Raw genomic sequence first — 27,546 nt, 5'->3', positions numbered from 1 at the left:
TCGTTCTGAGGCCAAAACATAAAATACTCGTTTTCTCTAATTCGGCTAGCGAAGGCATATCCAAGACGGTGTGGAACTGAAAGTGACAATGTTGCCATATGAATGTGTAATTATCTGTAATATGTTTGACGAAACTATTTTTGGATGTAAAATCCGCGTTTATGTATTGAAAATTTATTCGTGTTAAACACAAAATAAACAATAAAAAATAAAATTGCTTTTATATGCACTGAATAACTGTATAATTGAAAAAACTCGTTCAGTTGGCTTGGAAATGACGACTATTGACATTTGCCATAATATTTTACGTATGAAATAACAGCGATCTTCATTTCCAAGCCAACTCTGACGCCTTTCTTAGTTTAATCATATAATATTATATTTAATTATTGTTTAATGATAGAAAATCCGTAAATCTATAGATTAATCCGTAGTTCTAGCAACACTGCCTCCGGCAACCACCCACTCTGTCGACTGAAAGCAGAACTGCGGTACATTATTTCGTTATTATTTACCCGCTGCGCTGTAAACGGCTATCAACGCGCAGCAGCGCAGAGCTATACTAAATCTCGGACAGGTATGTCGCGGCCGCGCAGTGGTTATTTTTACAACAGACATAATAATTTTAGAATAACTGTTAGTGGAAAATAAAACACAAACATATCTTAATTAAATTTATTTAGTAAAACCTAAAACTCATAAAAATAAAATAAATATTATAGATTATTATTAATAATATCTTAAATTAAAAATACCTCTAGCATTTGTAACAAACACAATAAAAAAGTACAACAATTCAGTCACGAAAGCTATAAAATATATCACTGACCATCATGATCATTCTCATCTTTTCAGTCCTGATTAGATTCTTTTAGTTCGATCATTATTACATGTATACTTCAAAAATCACTTTTTTACAAATCAAACAAGAAGAATCCACCGCCGATGGTAGCAACGGCTGGTTTCTTGGGTGCTAGAACTTTGTTAATAGTGTGCAAAACGCCGTTGGTTGCTAGATTGTCGCAGCTGGTCACCACAGCCCTGTTTACTCTGACTTGACTTCCGGTTCTGCCAACTTCAACACGCTGACTGCCTAAGGTTGGAACGAAGCTGTTGAAGCCCCATGTATGTGGACCAACTCCAGAACAGCATAACACCTCTGTAAAAGCAATACAAATCTTAAAATATAGAAGAAACTCAATAAAATAAGATATCATCACAATAAAACACTAATTCACCACAATACACCAAAACACTTTACTTTTGCACTAGACGCGCGTTTTGCTATAACTATGTTAGTATCATCAGCAGATGATTAAAACACAATAAAGTGATAAAGTTTTAATCATCTGCTGATGGCTGCTGAAAAAAAAAGTGTTTCGGTATGTTGTGTTGAATTAGTGTTTTATCTTGCTGTTGTAAAACCAAGGTTCCAACCCCCAACTGTAATAAAGTATCAAACTTTTGCTTCTTTTGATTTTTTTTCTACTGGTCTTTTCCCTTGCACTTTGCCCTCTATTATGAGACGCAGTATTTCGTAACTACCACCTCTCATCACATGACCCAGGTATTGCATTTTTCTTTCATTGATAATGTTCAATATCTCTTTTTGTTTCTGCATGCGCTGGAGTACTTCATCGTTGGTGATCCTTTATACCCATGAGATTCGCAGCATCCGTCTGTACACATACATTTCAAAGGCTTCTATTCTCTTTTCGGTCTGTGAATCCAGTGTCCAGCTCTCACATCCATAGAGTAACACAGAGAAGACGTAGCATCTGGCCATTCGAGCTCTGAGTTCCGCACTGAGGTCTCGTATTGTAAAAAATGATTTTATACTCACGAAGATTTTTCTCGCTTGCTCAATTCTTGAAAATATTTCTCTTTTCGGGTCGCACTGACTATTGATGTTAGCTCCTAAATACTTTATTTAGGTCACTTGTTCGATTGTTTGTCCCTTGACACGCAGGTGTGCATTTATTGGAGTCTTAGAAAAGACCAATAGTTTGTTCTTGGAGATAGTGAGATGCAGTCCAAACATCTCACTATAGTGGACTACGGAATCTATAATGCTTTGCAGTTCTTGTGTATCGTTGGCTATTATAACCGTATCATCGGCATATCTGATATTGTTTATTGGGATTCCATTAAACTTGATTCCGACCTGGATTCGATCCAGTGCTTCTCTAAATATAGTCTCCGAGTACAGATTAAACAGGAGCGGAAACAAGACGCAACCCTGCCGAACACCCCGTCTGATTTGTATATCTTCCGATGTTCACTGCTTCGTCTCAACTACCGCCGTATGATGCCAATAAAGTTCTGATATGAAACGTAGGTCTTGTTCGTCAACTTCGGTTGTTCTTAGAAGTTTGATCATCTTTTGATGATTAATACAGTCGAACGCCTTACGATAGTCTATGAAGCAAGGTCTGTCATTATTAAAGAGTGTTTCGATATATTCTTTCCAACAAATTCTATAAACGAAAGAAAAAAAAGAAACATATTTCGTTACCTGTTAAGACATGCATTTTCAACACTTCCTCAGCTTTTTCTTTGTTTTCCAAAAGCATTTTTCTGTCGACCTCTTCCAAGGTGGCAAAAGTTTCGTCAGTAGGAGCTAGGAATGTGATCGATCTGTTATTTTCCTGCAACACCTTTTCAACTTCGGTATCTTTAAGCAGTTGCTTCAAAGTCGAGTAACGTTCGTCTTCGTTAATCAGGTCCAAAATCGTTTTAGTTGGCGGTACTAGAAGTCTATTGACTTCGTGTACGACAGATCCACAAGTCTTCTCATCAAAACCAATTAGTCTTGCGCAGTTGATCGTAGCTCTGTTTATAACGTTGGTAAATAATGGAAGCTGTAAAAATATAAATTAAAATTCTCAAAACACACAACAAAATTGTTTTTCTTACAGTTGAATACAAATTAACTCTAAGTTCCTTTCCTTCATCTTTGGTAGCGATTTTCATGTTGTTGCTCATATCGTTCGATTCAATTTCTCCATCGATTATGTGATATTTTATTAATTCCTTAAGTTTTTCCTTGTCGTCTCCAATCTTTTCCAAGTATTTCTGAGCGTGGGGATTTTCGAATGCTTTGTCAGTGGGAACAAAGACAGTAGCATTGTCGAAGTTGTTCAATTCGCTGGTCATTCCAGCTTTCTCAACCAGTTCTTGAAATTTGTCGAAGTGGTGTGATTTTAATACATTACCAATGTATTGACCTAGAAATTAAGATATAACATTGTATAACACAGAGTTTTTGAGCTTTAATATTCTAAAAATTATTTAAAAATATACGTTTTCAATGACATCACATTTACAGAATTATTCACCACATACGACACGGAGTATTGTAGCTTTAAGTTTTGGATTCGTTGAAGGACTATTAGAGCTACAAAACAAAGTATGTATCTAAATAATAAATGTTATAGTTGTAATTTTTTAAATAGAACACCCTGTATTTTATGTTATTTTTAGATTCTACGATTGAAATAAAGATAAATTTGATTATTTGGTTTATCACACTTAAACCACAGCTTAAACCCTACCGTTTTTGAAGTATATTCCATTTTGTGAAATTGTAATAAAAATTTTAATACTTCATTTCTCCAATGGTATAAAATGGTGTTTGATGCTAAATATTTTCTGAAGTTTTTTTGATCGGATATTGTGTTGCAATAATAAAAATAATACAACTTTATAAAGAGAGTCTAAAAATAACACTTTAAATATATAAATGACTAGCTTTAAACAGCAATTACTTATTTAATTTAAATGGAACATCCTGTATATTTTACGAGAATCAGATACACAATTTAATTGTCTATCAAATTGTATCCAAAACATTTTTTACCAATCTCTTCAAGTTTTCATAAGAAAATGCATTTTCTACGAAACTTAGATCTCATTTATCAATATACCCATGGAATATTAACATTTTAGATTTTTTTAAACCAACAAACGTAAAAAATGTACAGGTGCTAAAAACGATAATAATTCAAGCCCATTTGTTTACAAAAAAAATATATTTAATATTCTGAATAAATGTGGATTTGAACCAGAAATCAATATAATAATAAGTTATGAAAATGAACGTCTCTGTTTTTATAAATAATAAGCATTTTATTTCAAAAAATTTATAAGGTGTTACTTTTTACCACACTGTCTAATACATATACAAAATTCAGGTATTTAGTATTTGGAGAAATTATTATTAATCAACGCAAACAGTCAAAATTAATGTTGTTTGAATACTCGAATCATATTAATTCCTCGTTAACAAATATTAAAACAGTTTTTTTTTATTTTTTAATAAAAAAGCGAATTATATCGACAATATTAATATCTGTACTCTTTAACAATTTGTTACATCTTTAAAAATAATCTAAAATGTCAATATTCCATGGGTATATTCATAAATGAAGTCTAAATTATAAGAAAATGCATTTTGTACGAAAACTTGAAGAGATAGGTAAAAAATGGTATGATACAATTTGATACACAATTAAATTGTGCATCTGATCCTCGTAAAATATACAGGGTGTTCCATTTTAATTAAACCAGTAATTGCCGTTTCAAGCTAGTAATTAATATTTAATATAACTTTTTAGACACTCTGTATAAGGTAGTATTATTTTTATTACTGCAATACAAAATTTAGTAAATAGAAAAACCTCAGTACAATATTTGGTTTTATAAACGTAAATACGCCTAGAGAAATGAAGCATTAAAATTGTTGCTGTATTTTGACAAAAACGTAAATATTTCAAAAACAGTAAGATTAAAATGCGGTAAACCTTAAAAAATGTATCTTTTTTAAATCTTAGAAACAAAATGTAATAATATACAGTGTGTTCCGTTTAAAAAAATACAACTTTATTATTTTTTATTTATTTGGGACACTGCAACTGTATCTTGTAAACATGTTTTTAAATTGTAGCTCTAATAGTCCTTCAACGAATCCAAAACTTATAATTTGTAAAAAAGTGTTTATTTAATAATAATGTATTTTTTAATCGTTTAGCTACACTACTCCGTATCGCATAGTATGTGGTGAATAACAATATATATCTAAAAAATAATATATTCAATATATTCTTTTACCTGAATCAGGAATAATCAAAGTGTCGATCAAATGGATAACGCCGTTAGTTCCAATAACATCGGATTCAACAATCTTAGCTTTTTCTTCAAAGATCAGTTCATCATCCAATGTTCTTTCCATATTCAGATTGATTCCTTCAACATTATGTGTAGTAGCATTTCCGATAATCGCTGATGAGCATACGGTGTGAGCCACAATATGGTGCTTCAGGATATCTATATTAAACAAACATTTATAGAAAAACTAATTTGCATTATTCTGTATTCAACATCTTACTTGATGCACATCCTCCACCATTTAAAAGTTTCTGTCTTTGGATTTCGTCAAGTTTATTGAAAGCCTCATCGGTAGGAGCAAAAATGGTGTAGTGGCCTTCAGGTTTGAAATGTTTAGGAATATCCGTATTTCCTACCACTAAAATGTAATATTTATATTAATTTAGATAATAATGTTTTAAATTAACAATAAACAAACCTCTTTTAAATGTGGTTAGTTTGGGATGATTGTCAATAATTTGTTGAATGGAGTCGGTAGCTGGAGTTACCACTTTGTCCAAGATATGGACTATGCCGTTATCTGCTAGAATATTGCCTTTCTTAACTCTGGCGCAATTGGCCGTGAGCATCTTTTCATAAGTGTGAGTTGGATAGATGTTGATCCTAATTGGTGATTTCTTGTCATCCTCACTAAAAATAATTTTTAATATTAAAACATAATAGAAATTTAAAAAAATGTTAAGAGAATGCCATAATCATATGAACAAGGCTATTAATAAGATATAGAGTCTCTTCATTTTCTCAAAGTGGTGGCTCGTGATCAAAAATTAAATGTGATTAATGAAAACCAATCTCAAATCACTATAAATTGTTTATTAGTGATGGTGGCTGAATAGCCGAAACCGGTCACTAATAAACAATTTATAGTGGTTTGACATTGGTTCTCATTAATCAGATTTAAACTTATTAATATTTTAGTAATCAAATATACAGGGTCGATGATATACCGGGTGCGTCTCAAAAGTGGCTCATCCCTATAACTTTTTTATTTTTTCAGATAAAAAAACGAGATTTGGTATGTTAGTATATGACATAAATTAGGATTGATTGGTGTATTCAATTGTTTTTGGTCACTTCCTGTTTCACCGGAAAAAAATGTCTATTAGTTAGTAGTTTTTAAATGTCTATTAGCTAGTAGTAAATTTAAGTATACAGAGTCGCCATAAACTTGCGGCACATTAAAATTTATTTTTATTATATGCAACCCCCTGTATATTATTGCATATTTAAATTCTTTCTTAAATTTTAAGCATTAATGGTAATACACATAATGTACCTAAATTCAACCATTTCTGAATTATGAAGTTATGATTTTGAAATGTTATACAAAAATTTTGCAATTTCCAGACCTGATATAATCTTATTTTATACATCTATAAATGCTAACCTGAAAACTAATGTCAAATATGATTAAGCATCACAGTTTCTGCAGAATGGCATCGTTAAATGAAACCGATCACATCAAAATGAATTAAATCAAATTGTTTAAATGATATTTTCAAAAGTCAATAACTCGGAAATAGTTGGTTTGAGGTACATTGTGTGTATTTCAATTTCAGCTTAGAATTGAGAGGAGAATTGAAATATGCAATAATATACAGGGGGTTCCATTTAAAAAATGAAACTTTGATGTGCTACGACTTTATGACTAACCTTGTATATTTAAATTTATTACTTACTAATAGATATATCAAAACCCTATAACTTTTATATTTAACTTATTTGCGGTACCTCATAGGTTTTACCAAATAATCAACCGTTCCCGTACATGTCAGCAACCCTGTATAATCCAAGCTTGCTTCACCTACGTAATTAGCGTAAACGTAAATTAGCACACTTGTAGAGGTTAGGACCTTTTTACGCTTCAGTATACTAAATATACAATTCTAAACAAAAATAGTGGATTTCAAGATTTAATAGTCAAACTACTAACCTAGGCAACTTTGCTTCATTCTGAAGATCTCCCAATTCAACAAAGCCATCTGTTAAATGACTTAAAACAAAATCTTTTGAGCTTAATGGACTGACAGCACGTCTTCTTCTCGCCAGGTCCACTTTATTCTATCAAAAAATAGAAAAATAAGTACATATAGATATTATATTTAGTTAAAACTATGAAATATTTCAATACCAGAAAACCTTCATTATATATCACAGTTATTAAATATTCTTTTCTTACCATATCATTGATTTTATCGTTGTAATCATGAATAGCATCATCCGAAGGTACAAACAAGGTATAGTTTCCATCCTTAACAGTATCATCCAATCCACTGGACTTGATCAGAGTCCTAAACTCGCCCAATTTAAGGTCATCTAAGGTTTGCAAAATGGGTTTTAGTTCACCCTGAAGGAGATATTTAAAAAAAGAAAGGTTAAATTAATTAATTCTCTTAGTTAGTTTGAACGTTATTTTTACTTGTTTTACGCATCCGCCAGATTGTGGTGTCCTTTTGTAGCCGTAGCAGCACTTGTAGCGTACCGTGAAGGTCTTCACCACGCCGTGGTTGTTGATCCTGCAAGATAAGAGAGGTTAAAATGCTGAGGCTACGCTATAAAATGCATTTAATTGCTTTAATAATTTTCTAATTACTAAAATTACTGCGGACAATAATGTTGTTTTCGGTATAACACGATGATAAGGTAGAAAACTAGCGCATTGGTACAGTATTTGATTAATTAGTTTCAAAAATTCTAATATTTTATTTGCATTAAAATCATTTTTTTTTCAATTTATTTTGTGCAATTATTCATACATTAGATGAACCAAACACAGAGACTTTATTAACCACTGGACAATAGAGTCATCAGATGTATGTAGGTATGTCGTGTATCTACAGGGTGGTCCAAACTGTATTCCGGAAACGTTGGCAGCATATTCTGAGTAAAAAATATACAATTACGACGTTTTTTACGTAAAAAAGATCTCTTGGTAAAAATCTATACGAGTAATGGTTCTCGAGATATTTTGAATCGAAATTATCAATACCTGTCGTCATTGACATAAATTAAACATCTGACTAAATAGTTATTAAACTGAAATCATAAATTTGAAATGGTTTTGTGTCAAAAGTTCAACAGAAACTTTTTTATCATCACTTTTTCAAAGAAAAATTTATGATTAATTTAAAAAAATAAAAAGTTCCAAACTTACTCTTTCAGTCAAATAGCTATCTGCTCAACGCACATATGTTTATTTTTTGTCAATAATGACATGTGTTAACTATTTCCATTCTAAATATCTCGAGAACGGTTGCTCGTAGCCATTTTTACCAAGATATATTTTTTACGTAAAAAATTACGGAAATGTATATCTTTTCACCCAGTAGTTTTATACAGGTACGGACGAAAAGTTTTTACTCTTAAAAACAGTTAAAACACATGTAGGTGGCGCCCTCTACAAATAAGAGTCATATTGACATAAAAATCAAATTTCTCATGTCAAAAAACTTCCAGACACAAATTTGCATCCAAATATTGACGTTACTTCAGAAGTTATTTGGAAAAAATCGAAATAAAAATGAAAATTCTACACCTTCTATCTCCGAAACAATGCATTTTAGGACATTATTTATACGAACTTTTTTACTTATTTTTATCTGCAGAATATGCTGCCGATGTTTCCGGAATACAGTTCGGACCACCCTGTATATAGAACATCCTGTATTCATAAAGTCATTTTTATTTCATATAACAACAAAGAGAATGTGTAATTAATAATATTTTGAAACTAGAAAAGTAGGTACAGAATAACTGTATTGGGCAATTAAACTCGTCATCATTTTTTTAATACTATTGTACAAACAAAACTGCAAGTTAACAAAAACTATTCAAGTAGGCCATGCCATCAAGTAGAAAATAAAATATTCTTGAATTAGAAATTTTATCAAATCAGCTATTATTTTTAGAAAATTGACATTAATAATTTATAATTTACTATTTTTAAGTAGATTAACGGATAGCCTTTGTGATGACCTAAATTATTGTGTCTATTTATCCATTTTTATTTGCGAATTATTACAAGCAATTTTTTGTGATTACATTGACTAATACTTTTCTTTTTTGCTTTCATCGATAATGTAATTTAAAATTTGTTATAAATCTCGTTTTGCCAAAGCCAAATAAAAAGTAAGTGTAAAAATTTGATTTAAAGTCAAAAAAGTTGCTTGACAAATAAGAATAATACGCAAATATTTTATTAAATAATTATGCAGGCTTAAATAATTTGACAAGAAGTGCGAAAATCAGATGGATAACACCCAGTTTGGCTTCAGAAAAGGACTCGGAACGCGTGAAGCACTCTTCTCCCTAAATGTAATGACACAGAGGTGTAGAGACATGAATGTGAATGTATTTGCATGCTTCATAGACTATCGTAAGGCGTTCGACTGTGTTAATCATCAGAAGATGATCAAAATTCTAAGAACAATCGGAGTTGTCGAACAAGACCTACGTTTCATATCAGAACTTTATTGGCATCAAACGGCGGTAGTTGAGATGAAGCAGTCAACATCGAAAGATATACAAATTAGACGGGGTGTTCGGCAGGGTTGCGTCTTGTCTCCGCTCCTGTTTAACCTGTACTCGGAGACTATATTTAGAGAAGCACTGGATCGAATTCAGGGCGGAATCAAGTTCAATGGAATTCCAATAAACAATATCAGATATGCCGATGATACGGTTATAATAGCCAACGATATACAAGAACTGCAAAGCATTATAGATTCCGTAGTCCACTATAGTGAGATGTTTGAACTGCATCTCAATGTCTCCAAGACCAAACTATTGGTCTTTTCTAAGACTCCAATAAATGCACACCTGCGTGTCAAGGGACAAACAATCGAACAAGTGACCTCAATAAAGTATTTAGTCAATAGTCAGTGCGACCCGAAAAGAGAAATATTTTCAAGAATTGAGCAAGCGAGAAAAATCTTCGTGAGAATGAAATAATTTTTTACAAGAAGAGACCTCAGTGCGGATCTCAGAACTCGAATGGCCAGATGCTACGTCTTCTCTGTGTTACTCTATGGATGTGAGAGCTGGACACTGGATTCACAGACCGAGAAGAGAATAGAAGCCTTCGAAATGTATATATACAGACGGATGCTGCGAATCTCATGGGTACAAAGGATCACCAACAATGAAGTACTCCAGCGCATGCAGAAACAAAAAGAGATACTGAACACCATCAAGGAAAGAAAAATGCAATACCTGGGTCATGTGATGAGAGGTGGTAGATACGAAATACTGCGCCCTCATAATAGAGGGCAAAGTGCAAGGAAAAAGATCAGTAGGAAGACGCCAGAACTCATGGCTAAAAGATTTGAGGAGATGGTTTGAACGCTCGTCTGCGGAAATCTTCCGGGCTGCAGTTTCCAGAGCCACAAATGCCATTTGGATCGCCAACCTTCGGCAGGAGAGGGCGTGATAAGAAGAAGAAGAAGAAAATAATTTGAAGTTCGAATATTTTAAAGCATTTCATTTTTTAAGATGTTATCGTTATGATAATTGTTTTAAGTTATTTGTTAATCTGTATAAGCGACTGGCAAAACTGGCAATTGGCAGCACTTAAAACGGAGATCATAAGGAAACTGCAGATCGCACAACGCTCAATGGAACGAAATATGCTGGGAATAACCAAGAGAGACCGTAAAAGAATAGAGTGGATACGACAAATGACCCAGGTAATACAGGTCATCTACAGAGTCAAACCCCTCAAATAGCAATGGGCAGGACACCTGGCAAGAAGAACAGACATGGGCAACAAAAATCACAACATGGTACCCACGAGGAATTAAGAGACCTAGAAGAAGACCGAACCTGAGATGGGACCGAACCCTTGGGCCCGCATAGCCAACAATAGACAACAATGGGCCCAACTACAAAGAGAGATGTTACATCGTAATTCGAAATGGTTGTTAAGCTGAAAATAATGATAATGATGATGATGATAAGCGACTGGATAAAAAATATCATATACAGGAAGTTTCTGGTTAAACTTGGACAACTCATAAGATACAACGATGTTTTTCATGAAACCTTAAAGGGGATAAGTATGCAGCATAAGTGGGAGGAAGCAGCGCACAATAGAATGAAATGGAGGAGAATTGTAAATTCTGTTAATAACGATAACCAAAAAGTAAAGAGGCAACAAAAGTAATGAGATTTTTGAATGTTCGGAGTGCGGAAGAGAGATAACATTACGTATCGGGCTTTTCAGTCACAGAAAAGCTCATGACAGGAAATGCCTTGCGTAACCATCTTCTGATGCGTGTCAAATACTCGTCAGCGAGTAATGGCAGTAAGTAAGTAAGTAAGTGGCTAAACTTGATTTAGATGTTAAGAACTACAAGTTTTTAAAAATGTAACCTATACAGATCAGAAGAGGGCCACAGTAGATCTATAATCTAATGGCAATCTATGATATTTTATAGGAAAATAGATATATTTGTCATCTATATAGTCATTTCTAACAGAAATTGAAGCCCTTTTTATCGCTCAATTGAAACGAGACTTTTTAATAGGTAACTATGGGAAATAACATGCACGATCTTCTATAGTCTATATATAAACTAAACAGTCTTATTCTTCTCTGAAGGTTGAAATAATTCAAGTATTATTGAGGATAATGAAATGACTTAAATAATACCAAAGAAACGGCAATTTCTAATATTGAATACTGTCAGAAATTTCACATTTTTCTGTTAATGTATTCATGTTTTCGGAAAAAATAAATACTATTCCTACTTTATTCAAAAATGTTTTTGCTTACTTGGTGATGCATTCGTATTTATTCTCTGTCTCGAAACAGTTGGACAAACGAATCGAAGTAGAGAAAATGTTCGGTTCTTCAACTTTTTCTGTTTTATTCTTCTTTTCTAAGTCGTCCTCTTGGTCATCGTCATCGTCGGTACTCTCCTCGCGTTCAATGCATACATTTTTTCTGTAAAAAAATAAGATTTAATCTAAGTATTTATTACTGTGATAAACCTAAGTAAACAAAGATCGAATCATTTAATTGATGATCAAGTTTTAATGCTAATTGTTTTTATTTTAACGATATTATAATAATGACTACGTTTCTGGAATATAAAGATATCAATTAAAAAATCTTCCATTGTATATTTGAATAAATATGAGAAGAGCGTAAATTACACCTATATGCATAAAGATGAGATCATGATTACTATTCATTTGCTAATTAGTGTAAGATTTCAACAACAAACTGAAAATTATTTATACCTGACTTAAAGCTATTTGCGTCATTTGTTCCTCGATAAAATTTTATCTTAATAAAAAATTACATAAATATAATAATTGATGATTATGTATTAAAAATCTACATTTCGCATAAATTTTAAAAATAAAAATTCAATGTATAGGTATAATCTTGGTATAATATTGATCCATATCTATTACAAGCTGTGTGGGAGAGGATAATCAAATATCTATCTATAGGTCTAATTTCTTAGTTAAATCAGCATGCTATACTCGTAGAAAAGAATGAATACATTCAATTATCATACTTAATTTTAAAGAATACGTGGGCAATTGACTCAAATTATCTCCTCTAAGTACTCCTAAGACTGTGATCCTTATTTGACATTATTTTTAGATTATTTTATAGTAGTTATATATGTAGTTATAGAAAATGTAGCAATAGTGGCAATAGTGCGTCGGGCATCTGTAACTCCTAGAATAACAAACTTGGAAATTTTGTTTAAGTGCAAACCTAAATTATGTACCGGGTGTCCCACTAAGAATAGCTATCGGCTGTATCTCGGAAAGTATTAGCCGTAGGGCTTACGGAAAAAAATATTTATAACTAAAGGGGCTATGAGAGTTTGTAAAACGGCCGCTAGGGGACGCAACTGCGATGGAAAATAAGAAAATAGAATTTTTACAGAATTTTGCCTAGATGATGGGTACTATAAATAATAGCTTCATAATCTTCAGTAAATTTTGGATTTTCTTTTTTAGAACCATTTTCCCCTATCTGCTAAAAAAAGTGGTGGGGGAAGGTTAGATCTATCTTTATATAAATGTTAATAACTCCGGACTGGATGATCAGAATCCAACAAACGAGGGCTCGTTTAAAAGAGCGTTTCTTACTCTATATTTCACCATAAAAATAATAATAATAAGGTTTTGAACGTAGTGTTAGGTTTTGAACCTGATCGTTCAACCTTGTGGCAAGTGAAAAAATGCGTAAACATCTAGAAATAATAAGAAAAAACAGCAAATTGGTCGAAGGAATTTATCCTTATTATTTACTCTGATAAATGTTTAAATAAACTTTTCAAATTTCAATCCTTCATATTTTCTCAATGACTCGACCGATTTTCAAAAACAAAGCGGGAAAGTATAGAGAATAAAAAGCCCTTTTCATTGCGGTACCACATGACACCCTTCCCATTTGAAAAAAGTTGGGGGATGACACCCCCGCTTAGAGGGTTGAAGATTCTGCAATCATTTTTGGGGCAAAAGTTGTCCCCCTCACAAACAAAATTGACGTGTTTCTGGATTTTTTGAAAAAAAAAATATCCTGGCCGTTATGCCTTGCGGAACGTTTTCGATGGGCCACCCTGTATATTTTCCAGCCTTTCTTAAAAAATATTAATAATACAAGAACTGTCCTGAAGTCAAAACTATATTAGATATTTACTTTAGATGATATGTACTTACTTTGCTATAAATATGGAAATCGTAAATCATACAGGATGTTCAAAATTCTACGCCAAACTTTCTAAAATATAAAATAATTTTTCTTCGTTTTTTTAAATGGAACACCCTGCATATTATTTTTTCAATAGATGGAGAATTAAAAAATTAACATTTTTTAATTCAAAAATAAATAATTTTAAATACAAAAAATGTTCATTTTTTAATTCTTCATCTAATAAAATAATAATATACAGAGTGTTCTATTTAAAAAAAACGAAGAAAAATTATTTTATATTTTTGAAAGTTTGGCGTAAAATATTGAACATCCTGTATGATTTACGATTACCATATTTATAGATAGATAGATAGATAGATATTCATTTATTTGTTCCGATTAACAAAAGTTACAATAAGTGCCCGCAGGCATGGAACATTGTAAAAATAGCAAAAAAACAAAACTTAAGACTTAATATAAAACACACATAAATACACTTAAATAAGGAAAAAAATAGAATAACACTCGACAACAAAAAAAATATAAAATGTATGTTTAGGTTTCAGAACAGTTCTTGTATTTTTAATATTTCTTTTAAGAAGGGTTGAAAAATATATATTTTTGATTTATTTTTTAATATCTCTGAAACTACCGAAATAGATGAACTCATATCTTAGGATTATGTAAAGAGATCTGAAAGGAAGCCAAAAATGCAATAATATACAGGGTGTTTCATTTAAAAAAATCATCCACATTCACTCACACTTTTTTGGGCCATCCTAAAGAAGTTAAAATATTTTCCTGCAATACATCCTAGTACATACTTTAGGTTTGTACTTAAACAAAATTCCCAATTTTTTATTCTAGGAGCTACAGATGTCCGACGCACTATTGCCGGTCCCTCTAGACATTTTCTATAAATTAAATTTATAAAAAGATAATGCTATTCTTATAAGGGGCAAATCTTGAAAGGTTTGTCACAGCGACATACCCAGATTTTCCAGTACAGAGCTAAAAAATTACAGATATATCGTATTCAAAACTAATGTCAATAAAATGTTCTTTGTCAGGTGACCATTGTTCCATCCACAATTTAATCCAATTTATTTTACATTGCTATAAAATGTTTCGAATTAACAATACTAATTACACCTTATTACCTACGACCTTAATTATAAAGCCTGATAATCGCTGGCCACTTGTTAGTAGTAGGACATCTGATGGTGTTAATAATTATTTATTCTTTATGTATTTTTACTTCGTAACATTATAATTGTAAATTGCAAACATCAGCCGTATTTAATGATTAAGAAACCGCATTTATAATTGGAAGATTTTCCTTAACGATTTAATAATTCCGTCTATTTATATCAACAACGTAAACTTAATCGTATATGAATAACAACGGATTAAAATAAATAGATATTACAAGAAAATTATACAAGAGAAGCAAAATAAAACAGTATTCCATCACAAAACACCAAAACACTTAACCTTTGCACTGGTAGTGGTGGATTAGTGTTCGATTTTGCTGTTGTAACACCAAAGGTTGCAACCCTTAACTGTAATAATTATTTAAGTATTCGATAAACTTTCTTTAAATGTTATTTTCTTTAACTTAAAACAACCAAAAAGTTCATTATAAAAATACCTAACCTTCTAACAGCCTGAAGGGTCTGGGAGTCCTGTTTAGCTCACAACTTTCTTTTGCAAGACGCACAGAGCACAAATCGCAGCACTACTGCAAATTTCCTGTGTTTTGAATGCGGATTTTTTAGAAACCGTTTTTTTTGTCCTATTAACGAGAAGATTTAATAAAAATATAATAATTAATTAATAATAAAACAAAAAACAAAGCGATCCTAACAAAAAATGCAATAATGTTTATTGTTCTCCTACAAATTATAAATAATGAAATACATATGTTAATTACCAGTAACAAATATTGTTTTAACGCATAGAAAACAAAATGTTGCACAAACAAATATTTTGTTTTAGTAGAACAGAAAAACATAACTTTTAAAAAATAAAATGATTCTAAATATGTCTTAGTTTTCTACTGACCACTTTTATAACCATTCCCTATACCGGGTGCATCTCAAAAATAGCTCACCCCTATAACTTTTTATTTTTCGAGATAAAAAATCGAAATTTGGTATGTTAGTATATGACATAAATTAGGATTGATTGGCGCATTAATTTGTTTTCGGTCACGTCCGGTTTTACCGGCCTAAATGACTACAACTTTTGATTTTTAAATGGCACGCTCGGTATATTTTTACTTTATTCGATAGAAAATGACATACTGAATAGAACAACATCATATGTCAACTTTTGACATTTTTGCTTAAAAAAATCGTTTTTTAAATTCCAATACAGAGTGCCATGGCTGTGTTAAAAACACTAATTTTTAATTAAGGAGCCTTGGAAAAAATATATTTGATCGTCTAATGGTTTTCTTCTCTTGTTCTGGCCGGTTAAAAGATGCCCAAATCGTATTTTTAATCATATTTAATTTTTTCAAATGGAACAAGGGTGACTCATTAGCATATTTGAAAAAACATTTTTTTACGAATAAGTCGGTACCACACACTTGGTATTTCAATTCAAATTGTCGTTATGAACCGCATGTTACAATTTCAAATATACCATTTGCGAAAATATCAAAACTTGAAAAAAAATGTCTATACCTTTTTTTGGAGAGATCAAAACTTGACATATGATATGTCATTCTATTCAGAGTGTCATTTTCTAACGAATAAAGTAACAAAATACCGGTTGCCATTTAAAAATAGGAATAAGTTCTAGTCATTTCCGGTGAAACAGGAAGTGACCAAAAACAATTTAATACGTCAATCAATTCTAATTTTTGACATATACTAACATACCAAATCTCGTTTTATTATCTAAAAAAATAAAAAAGTTATAGGGGTGAACCACTTTTGAGACGCACTCGGTATACAATAAAATACTCATAAAAAGTTTATTTAGAATTTTAACTGGAATTATGAATTATATATAGGGTGTGCTTTTTAGGATATTACATTAATGTTTAGTTTAGATATATCATGAAGTAGGTACCCCTTGATTTTAATTTTTGGCTATTTCATATAAACTTTTTTGTCTACTTATCTTAACATAATTATCACACTGTATATACTACGTTCGAGGATTTCCAATTGTTTAGATAATCTAAAGACAATATTTAACTACACTATATAATTATAGGCAATGTATAAAGTATATAAACAAACATGAATGTGCAAGAAGCGTCCGTTTATTGGTGTCACACAATGATTTGCAGTCAATTCGAAATGTGTGAAACACGATTAGCACAGTTAGAAGTGACGAACGACAATGTTTCCGGTTAATGAACTTAGAAAAAGCACTATTTACAGTTCTCCTCTGGGGTTTCTGTATTTTTGAAGTCACCTACATTTATTGTCTCTAATACATTGAGTACCTATATTATATTGGTTACCTATATTTTGCACCTATATTTGGATGTATAAAAATGTACGTCATAGAGAAAAATCAATTTCTAAAATACCATTATAGGAAATGGTATTTTTAGACGTTAAGGTATTATAGCACAAAATTAGATATGTATAGAAAGTTTTTTTCATATATATTTCTAATCCCATTAGTGAGTTCTAAATTTATATTGGCGAAGGTCAGTTCCAGGTAAATATCAACCAAAATATTCCATTCTTAGTTAAAGGTTCTTCTTTGTTTGAAAAATAATTTACAACATACATTTAAAAATGATATACCAGGAAAGTCTACTATACTAACAATTTTATTTTTTATTTCATTATTATTTCGGTATTATTGGCTATGCCCCATATACATTAAATATATGATCCATATTACAGGGAATCTACAATACTTTTCAATATAATATTTGTCTTATTAGATAATGTTAATAGTTACAATTTTTTTTCAAAAATTTCAATAAAAATGATTTTCTATAAAAAATGCATGTGTAAAAGAATACTTCATGCCTCAATTCATCCAATTATGTAAAGCCTACCGAAATTCCGAGGCTAGAATGGTATGAAACGATAGGAACAAAAAATTCAAAATCAATGTTTTTGTAAGTTTCACGTTTTGTGGAACAAAGCCTAAATAGTGTAATATTATTTCTTAATTGTCTTTAATTTTAACATAACACTTTTCGTTAACTAGCTTGAGAAGCAAATTAACTGATTAATTAAAATATTAAGACACTAGCATTTATTTTGGAAGTAAATGAGATAGAAATCGAAATTGGCGGTAAAAAAATATTTAATAGCTATTTTTAAACATTAGAATTAATCAAATAAGAAGGAAATTCGTGCATCAAAATAAAAAATTAAAAATTGTTGACATTAAATTTTCTTTACGAAAGTCAACAAGCATTGTTCATAATTCCTAGCATTAATGTAAAATTAATTTTATGTTACTTTATACAGGGTGTTCCAAAATAATAACCATTTTTTTTCTAAAAAAATATTCTAATTCTAAACAAATACCTAACCTAACCTAACTAAACAACCTTAAGCCTATTGGAACGTAATAAAATCAAAAAAAAACTTCCATATAATCTCAATGAGTTTTTCCATTCAATGGAACTGCATAAGAATTAATCGCAAACCACAGAAACCATTCAAGACCAAAGTTCAGTCTACATATTAATCAGGTTTGTGAAATTCAAGTTCAAAGACCCAAGGGACCTACTTTTCCATTTATTATTGTTTATTTCTCTAATTGTTTATTATAACAGGACGAGCAAAATGTCGTTTTTCTTTTTAGAAACTGGTGAAAGTTTGACTTTTGCACGTGGGAAGTTTCCTATATAATTTTGAAAAAGGAGAGTCTGTTTAATTTTGCCTTTGGCTAAATAAATATAATATTATATTCGATGATCAATAATAGTGGAACGGCAATTATAGAGGGTGCAGATATTACAGAGTGTCCCATTTTGGATTTTAGTTACCAATGAGGATAATCTCGCTTATTCATAAAGATAGACCATTGCAATTTTCAGGAATCTAATAGGAAACTTTTTAAAATTGTTATAGTTTCTTTACTTTCCATGAAACATGCTTATTTTTGGTAAAAACGTTTAATTCATGTTAATTTCAGTTCGTATCTCAGCTGCCTGTTAATAATTCATTCTCGTGTCTTAGTAGTCTAACAACTTATCTAAGAGGCAATAGTAGATTCCTAGGTAGAACTTTTTCGAAAAAAATATTTTTTTTATGGAATACTGAATAATTTTAGAGGTGTAATATGAAAATTATGTTTTTGTCGTTTTTATTAAAATAGATCCATACTGTTATACCGAGTGCGTCTCAAAAGTGGCTCACCCCTATAACTTTCTTATTTTTTTAGATAAAAAAACGAGATTTTGTATGTTAGTGCATGACATAAATTAGGATTGATTGACGTATTCAATTGTTTTCGGTCTCTTCCTGTTGAAATGACTACAACTTTTGATTTTTAAATGGCACTCTCGATATTTTTTTACTTTATTCGATAGAAAACGACACTCTCTGAATAGAATGACATATCAAATGTCAACTTTTGACATTTTCGCTTAAAAAACTAATATTTTAAATTTCAATCTAGTGTGCCATGGCTGTATTTAAAACACCAATTTTTAATCCAGAAGCCTTGAAAAAATATATTTGATCGTCTAATGTTTTTACTGTCTTTTCCTGGTCGGTTAAAAGATGCCCAAATCGTATTCTTAATGATATCTCAATTTTTTCAAATGAAACAAGGGTGTCTCATTAGCATATTTAGTAAAAAAAAAATTACGAATAATTTGTAGTTATGGACAGTATATTATAATTTTAAATATAAACCATATGCGAAAATGTCAAAACTTGACATATAATACACCATTATATTCAGAGTGTCATTTTCTATCCAATAAAGTAAAAAAATAACGTTGCCATTTTCGATGAAAAAGTTGCCATTTCCGATTGAATACGTCAATCAATCCTAATTTATGTCATATACTAACATACCAAATCTCCTATTTTTATCTGAAAAAGTATAAAAAGCTATAGGGGTGAGCCACTTTTGAGACGCACCCGGTATACCGTATGATCAAAAAAAAAACAGCGTCAGCGGTGGCTATGAAATGAAGATCGCTGGCATTTTTTATATGTAAAATTATATGGGGAATGTCAACGAACGTTTTTTTCGATCATACGGTATTTTTGAGAACCTTGTAAGAAGACAAACTAATATCTTGGCAAATATACAGGACGTCCCATTTAAAAAAGAACTTAAAATTTGCCAATATTTCAAAAATAAAATATTTAGAAAAAACTAACTTCAACCGAACCCGCATTAAATGTATAAGAATCGGCTTTTGCTTTTTGATAAGTTTAATCTTATTTTGACGTAACTTGTCATAGCTAATAATATAAATGGTACAAACTATTGAATATCTTTCTCTATTTTACGAGCCTAAAGCCGGGTTGTCACTGCGCGAAACTGTTTCGCGAAACGGTTTCGCGAAACTAGCCTCGATTCGTGTATACTTCGTGCTCACCCCGAAACTCGTTTCGCGAATATGTTTCGAAGCGAGCTAGCGTCAGTCGGTTTTCGTTTTCGCATCAAAAGAGATTCGTCTTCCGTGTTGCTCAGAGTGTAAACGTGCATCGTGTGTTTCGCGCCAGAAATGGACCAAGTATCATTGTCTCGCGCAAACTGGCGGCTCACCACTTGTTTCTGCTTGGAGCATGAAACGTATATTCGTTGTCCGAAACACACCCGCGAAACATTTTTTCGCGAAACAGTTTCGCGCAGTGACAACCCGGCTTAAAAAGTAGAGAAAAAAGTAGTAAAATGTAGTCTTACCCTTTCCACCATCTTTGTCCATCACCGATTCCAAACAATCCTCCAAAACCAAATCCGCTACCGGGTTTTTCCAAACCTGGCAAAGCGGGAAAATCAAACTCAGGCCCGAATGGACTGGAAAACGATGGGAAGCTTCCAGCCTGGACATCAATAACTCCGCCAGGAAGTATTGGGTTTATTGGATGTTTTGGACCTTGATTTTCTTTCTTGGGATTCAAGACCGGTGTGTCTTTGTTGGTCTTTGATCCATCTGTAACGTGAAGAACGTTTAAACAGCGACCTTGGAAGAAAAAAAAGAAAAGTTGAATTATTTTACCTGTGACAACAGGTTTATCTTCTGAACCGGCTGCGACAGGATCTCTGTAATCTGGACCAAGAGGTTCACGATCTTTTTCAAGGGGTGATGATTCTACGCTGCGTTGTTTTCCAACCACTATTCCTACTGCAGGTCTTTCCCAGGGGAATGGTTGCAGTGGAGGTTCCAAATTATGGAATAGAGTTAAGTCGCTGAGAAAAGAAAAAGAAATGGCTCATAACTCTGATTTATTGATAACTCTGATTTATTGATATTTAATAGATCAAATTATACTTTAAATAATCAAAAATATAATTCCCTGTTTGTATGATCTAAAATAGTATTTCCTCTTTATTTAATATTACTTTTATGTAGTATGCAAGGAATTTAGAATTTTAGATTATACAGAATGTCTTAAATTAGTGCAAATATTTGGGCTGTAATGTGGCTTGTAATCCGATTCAGTCGATTGGCTTGAAACACTTTTTGTTCAATTCCGTGTCTATCGCCATTTTTCTAGTACATCTTAAGGTTTGTTCTTTCAATTTTTAAATATCAGATAAGGATCAGATAAGGAGATTTTTAGTATTTTTTGATATAGGTATGAGTGTGACTGTGGTCCATTGTAAATAAGAAAATGACAAAATAAAACTAGATTTGTGGTCAACATATAAATCAAAACAAACTACAATGAAATTAAGGTTAGAATGGTTTCTAAATGTCATTCTAAGTCGATCCTATCCTCTGTATATCAAATGATATAATCTTTGCATCCACGGGCATATCATTATTTTTGATGGATTGAAGTGAGTCCGATCTGCTCAATCGGATTGAATCTAGCCAATATACACGTAGTCTGGCACGTAGTAATATTTTATCTTTACCGTTTTTCAAATAAAATCAAAATAACCGAGATATTTTACTTTAAAAATTTCAAAAAAATACATTGTTCGCTTAAATTTTGAGAACCACTGGATCTTTTTTGGGTTTTCTTTCTTGTAAATTTAATCTACTATCTATGATGCCATATTATGAGGATATTATGTTTTTTAACTTTTTTCCCGAAAAAAACATCGGAGACGTATTTCTGGGGTCGAAATAATATAGTACCCCTAAAAATATTTGTACTTTGTACTTATTTAAGAGTCACCCTGTATAGTTAAACTAATTAACAGAGTCCTTTGTATGTAATTCAATAATAATTTGTAACTTAAAAGTATCTTCATATTTACATTCACAATACAGATACAATAGAACAGTACAGATACAATAGAATGTAGAAACTTATTATAAATAAATTAGGAAAGACTTTTAAAAAATTAACCCCCTGAATGTATTGGTATTCTTTATTTATGAAATTAAAAAGAACTAAAAAACATAAATAAATATCTACTGATGATTGAAGCTATCAAACAACTTTAATCATCACTTCTTGAAACGAAATTAATATACAGTATATTTGATGATTCTAATAAATATATTTTAGTCATTCAATTTCAAATTCAAACGATTAAAAAACAGAACACTCTGTCACTTTGTCCTTCCTTTCAGCATATAAAATATACTTGTTTTGTATGCTAAACAGGTACGTTCTTGATCTTGATCTTACTCTGATCGAAATATACAGAATAACGAGATAGTTATGATGATGAGGATTTCGGAGGTCAAGGATTATTCGGTCACTTTTTGTCACTGTGACCTTGAATTTAACATGTAGAAACTTTTATTTGAATGTTATAAATATTTAGACGTATCAAAATCAAAATAATAACCGCGATCTTTACTTTCAAGCCACCTCTGAGACCATTTTTTTTCGATCTTATTATTATTGTATTGCAGCAGTAGTATACGTAACTGAGTGTGTCATATAGCATATAGATAGAATATGTTAAAAAAATATTTCTTAGCGTATTACAGTCAATTTAGAAACTTTTTTGTCTCAACTTATATTTTTCATAATCAGAGCAGTTTACAAAAAGAAAGAGTAAAATTCAGTATCCAATTAGATCAACATATATTACCACACATATTTTGTATCATCAAAAAGCGTGCATTATCCTCGATCATACGGTATAGCATTACATTCATTGCTTGGTGAACATGTTTGTGCAAATTGAGATTGGCAATGGAGAAAGGACCTCATAGACTTTTAACAAAAAAAAAATGCTCTTTGTCGAGCTTTTTGCGTAAAAAATAAATATGCAAAACGGGTTTTTGCAATGTCGATTTCAGTTACAATATTGTCAAAAAATTTAGATAATGAAGACTTTTATACAAGTAGATATCTTTCAATTATTCTTCCTACTTACATTTAATTCAAGATCACGAAATAATTTCAAGAGATTTTTTACGACAAAAATCTACTTTTTCGACTTGTATACCGGGTGTTTTTCAAAACTTTGATATTCAGACAAAAAACGAGATTTGGTATGTTAGTATATGACATAAATCAGGATTGACTGACGTTTTCAGTTATTTCCGGTCACTTCCTGTATCACCGGAAATTATAACAACTTTTGATTTTAAAATGATACCCTCGGTATTTTTTACAATTTATTGGATAGAGAATCTGAATAAAATTCTGAATAGAATGACATCTCATATCGATTTTTGATATTTTCGCTTAAAAAAAGTATTTTAAATTTCAATCTAGAGTGCCATGAGTGCCGAGCTGCATTCATAACGACAATTTGACTCAAAACACCAAGTATGTGGACTAAATTAGTCCGAAGAAAATGCTCTATCCAAATATGCTAACGAGCCAACCTTGTTCCATTTGATAAAAATGAGTTATGATTTAATTATATTTATACAGGGTAAGTCTTAAATAAGTGCAAATATTTTCAGAAAATTTTTTTGAAAATTTAAAAAAATATTTTTTCCCCTAAATTTGAGGACCACTGGATCTTTTCTGGGATTTCTTTCTTGTAATTTTAATCTACTATATATGTTGCCATATTATGAAGATATTATGTTTTTTTAACTAAAAATTAAAAACATTTCAAAAAAGTTTTTCAAAAAATTCCAAATTTTCAATTCTTTTTTCGCGAAATAAACCCCATGGACGTGTATCTGGGATCAACTATACTACCCCTAAAATATTTGCACTTATTTAAGACTCACCCTGTATATCAGTTAAGATCATACCGATTTGGGCATCTTTTAACCGGCACGGACTTAAGTCACGAAAAACATTAGAGGATCAAATATATTTTTCGAAGGCTCATTGATTAAAAATTAGTAGTTTTTAATGTTTAATGTAATGTTTTAAAATCTCAAAGTTGACATATGATATATCAGCCAACGTTATTTTCTATCAAATTAATTATAAAAAAGGTGGGGTGAAACAGGAAGTGACCGAAACTAATTGAATATGTCAGTATATATATTCAATTAGTTTCGGTCACATTATAGTTATATTTCCAGTTGTATGTCATAGCTAATACCAAATCTAGTTTTTTATCTGAAAAAATAAAATAGTTATAGCGGGCTATGAGTCTTAAATAAGTGCAAATATTTTCAGGGCTGGTAGATCTCTTTTCGTTTTTCTCTTTACCATTTTTCAAATAAATCCAAAATAACCGAGTTATTTAAGTTTTTTCTGTATTTGCGGTGAACAGGCAGTTCTAAAAAGTTTTCGAAGAATATACAGGGAAATTTAAAAGAAAATGCACGGTTTTCAACATCTTTTTTTTGCGAAAAAAACCTCATAGACGTGTTCCTGGGGTCGAAATATATCACCCCTGAAAATATTTGCGCTTATTTAAGACTCTGTAGATGCAAACTTTTGAAAAACACCCGGTAGATTACGCCTCAAATAATACTTCGACGTTTATAACAAAACAATAGTATTTAATAATAAATTTACATAAAAATCCAACAAACTCAAATAAGGCACGGTTTATTATTATAAAAAAACTGATTATGCAGCCAGTGGTTTGTAAAATTGCTTTTATTTTCCATCAGCCTGGTGCAGTCATCAACGGAATGCTGGACCGCAGTTCAAGTTCGATTCTTTCAATTTATACAAATTCTGTCATTTGTTTATTTATATTTTTCTATCCAGAGTTGAAGGACGGTCTTACAGATAATTCCGATTTTTTATTGGTAAAACAATTAAGGTTGTCATTCAACCGATTTTTATTGGAGTGTGACGTTGAGGGAAGCTTGTCTTTGACACCAATCTAGTAGATACTTTTTTTATTCTAGCGTAAAATCTACATGCTTTGACAGTTTGCTTCTTTTAAAAAGAATTGAATTTGTAAATAACGGATATTAATTTCCTTTGGCATTAAGTGAGTAAAAACAGATACTTCGCAAATATATAGTTGTTTAAAAATAAAACCAATTTTGTAAGAACAAGCCTCTAAAACATATGAACAAAAAATCAAGATCTAACACATTTTGGTGCTCTGATAACGTATATCCAATAAAAGAAAAAAAAACTTCTGGGGCGGATTTTAAATGATAGAAAAGGTTGAATTAACAACAGACCTGGAGCCTCCACAGATAAAACTTCAAAATAAAGTTTCATATTAATTGGTTTAACAGAAGTATTTTTAAAAGACTTTAAACTTTCAAACTGGATTCTTTCATAAAACACTTATTCTTATTATATATGTAAAATAGCAGGTTTTAAAATGAAAAAAGAGCTTTTATAATAAAATTAAAATATTCAATGATGAAAAAGGTACACTTTTTGTTGAGGGTGTTTATATTGATATACAGGGTGAGTCTTAATCTTTTATTTACTACTTTACTTTATTAATTACGTTTTTTCAAAAAATTCCAAATTTGCAAAACAAACATTCCCGAAAAAAATCTCATATGCATGTCTTCAAATATATAGTTATTTAAAAAGAAAACCAATTAAAGTGAAACTTAAAAACTTAAAGAATTACTACTACTATCCTCAAAAATATTTGCACTTATTTAAGACTCACCCTGTATAGAGTATACAGAGTAGCGTCTCCGTACACCACGGAAGCTCCAAGAGGAACAACATTTTTTTGGGAGCATATGTATAGGTTAATTTTAGTATTTTTAAAAATATATAGAGTTATACAGGGTGTCCCCCCAAAAAATTACACATTAAAGTTGTGTCTGTAACACCCTATATATTAATTGATTTTTAGATTCTAGAAAAATAAAATAGGGGTGACTTTTCTTGTAGAAACATGACTAAAATGTAGGGTTTTCCACATATTTAACATTTCTTAGAAATTAAGATTTTTAAATTTCAGTAAAACCTATCTAAAATGTAATTTACCATGTAGCCTGATATGTAGTTAAACCAAAATAAAATTTAACCCTAGTAGTTATACAGGGCGAGATAAAAAGAATATTGAACTGGCACTGGTCACATTTAAAACCAAATTACTCTTTTATTTTAAATGGAACACCCAGTATATTATTCTGATATCCAATGGAGAATTGTTGCTTCAAAATACTAATCTTTCAATACTATATTCGTTTAAAATAAAGAATCTATTTCGATATAAGTATAATTCGGATATAATCTAAAATATTATATTTTATAACACAAACTATGCACAAAATTTAAACAAAATAATTGAATTAACGGAGAAACAGAAAAATTTCAAAAAAAAGTTTCGTAGAATCAACTATTTGTAGTAAAAATAATGTTTTGAAAACATATATTATGAAAAATAATAAAGGCTAAAATGAATTCTAGAAAATTCTTATATCATGCAAATATTCTAAGTCTAAAAGTGATAAATGAATGAGAAGCCTTTTAGTGAAAAATATACCGTGTGTAACATCGCGGACCTTAACATAGAAAAGCTTTATGTAAGTTGTAAAAAATGATGAATAAAAGTTATTAATCATTTTTTACACTTCAACACTATTCACAAATTGTTTATTTTCAATAGTTTCCAGCAATTCTTCTTTTAGTTAACAGTTTTTTCTTCACCATGGTTTAAATTTTAAGGGTGATTCCCTATGCCCAGGCCGACAGTACCAAAAAAAACACACGGTATAAATAAAACTTTTCACAAACTTACTTGAAAAAGTCTCCATGGACACCCCAAACGACGAGAATCCCCAGCAAAAATGTTTGTCGAAACATTTCCGACTGTAACTTGATGAAAAATAGCTTCTTCGTTTATCGACACAATTCACGCACGGTTGGTTGAATCTGTTCTAGAAGCGTTTCTGTGCCGGTCCCCTATTTATAAATGCACGGCACTGGGCGCCGAGTAGGGGCGTTTAATCAGTGCCGTGCGGAGTCTATTACTAGAAGTGTAAAGCCTATAAATAACAAAACAAGATTTACGACTATGTAGAAAGATTTATGTGTATTTGTTGCACTTAGTTTTATCACTGTATAAGAAAATATATGCGATAGTTTTATTACTCATACAAAGATACACTCAGTGTAATATATTCTAAGAAGATACCAATCACTAGACAAAGTGTTCTTTTTAAAAGTAAGTCAATCTACTTAGTTATACGAGGGTACTCTAAAAAGTTTTCGACCGCACAATGATACAAAGCATTTATTGGAAAATTCTTTTTTATATTTCTTTGCGAAGCCAGACGCATC

The 27,546-nt window shown here is 31.0% G+C and overlaps 1 protein-coding gene across 1 annotated transcript; it reads right to left on the bottom strand.

The window, feature by feature from the left end:
- Nucleotides 1-661: 661 nt before the first annotated feature.
- LOC115891538 (transforming growth factor-beta-induced protein ig-h3) lies at nucleotides 662-27,162 on the bottom strand. The gene is made up of 13 exons (XM_030912022.1): nucleotides 27,005-27,162; nucleotides 21,000-21,190; nucleotides 20,684-20,933; nucleotides 11,939-12,109; nucleotides 7,586-7,682; nucleotides 7,346-7,513; nucleotides 7,100-7,227; nucleotides 5,585-5,796; nucleotides 5,387-5,524; nucleotides 5,110-5,325; nucleotides 2,917-3,227; nucleotides 2,516-2,861; nucleotides 662-1,159 (listed from the first exon to the last, which is right to left on the bottom strand). Exons 1-13 carry the CDS (start codon nucleotides 27,067-27,069, stop codon nucleotides 915-917), a joined length of 2,538 nt encoding a protein of 845 aa, XP_030767882.1. The 5' UTR covers nucleotides 27,070-27,162; the 3' UTR covers nucleotides 662-914.
- Nucleotides 27,163-27,546: the final 384 nt, after the last annotated feature.

This window comes from Sitophilus oryzae, unplaced genomic scaffold (genome assembly GCF_002938485.1).
Source record: "Sitophilus oryzae breed Bouriz unplaced genomic scaffold, Soryzae_2.0 scaffold_1184_pilon_pilon, whole genome shotgun sequence".
Lineage (NCBI taxonomy): Eukaryota > Metazoa > Arthropoda > Insecta > Coleoptera > Curculionidae > Sitophilus > Sitophilus oryzae.
The sequence above is the reverse complement of the archived record's forward strand: the minus strand, read 5'-3'. Positions and strand labels throughout refer to the sequence as shown.

Coding starts and splice junctions, on each gene's coding strand:
- LOC115891538 (XM_030912022.1), bottom strand. CDS start 27,069: ATGTTTCGACAAACATTTTTGCTGGGGATTCTCGTCGTTTGGGGTGTC. Junction 20,934..20,999: donor AGATAAACCTGTTGTCACAG/GTAAAATAATTC, acceptor TTCACGTTACAG/ATGGATCAAAGACCAACAAA. Junction 5,525..5,584: donor ACTAACCACATTTAAAAGAG/GTTTGTTTATTG, acceptor ATTACATTTTAG/TGGTAGGAAATACGGATATT.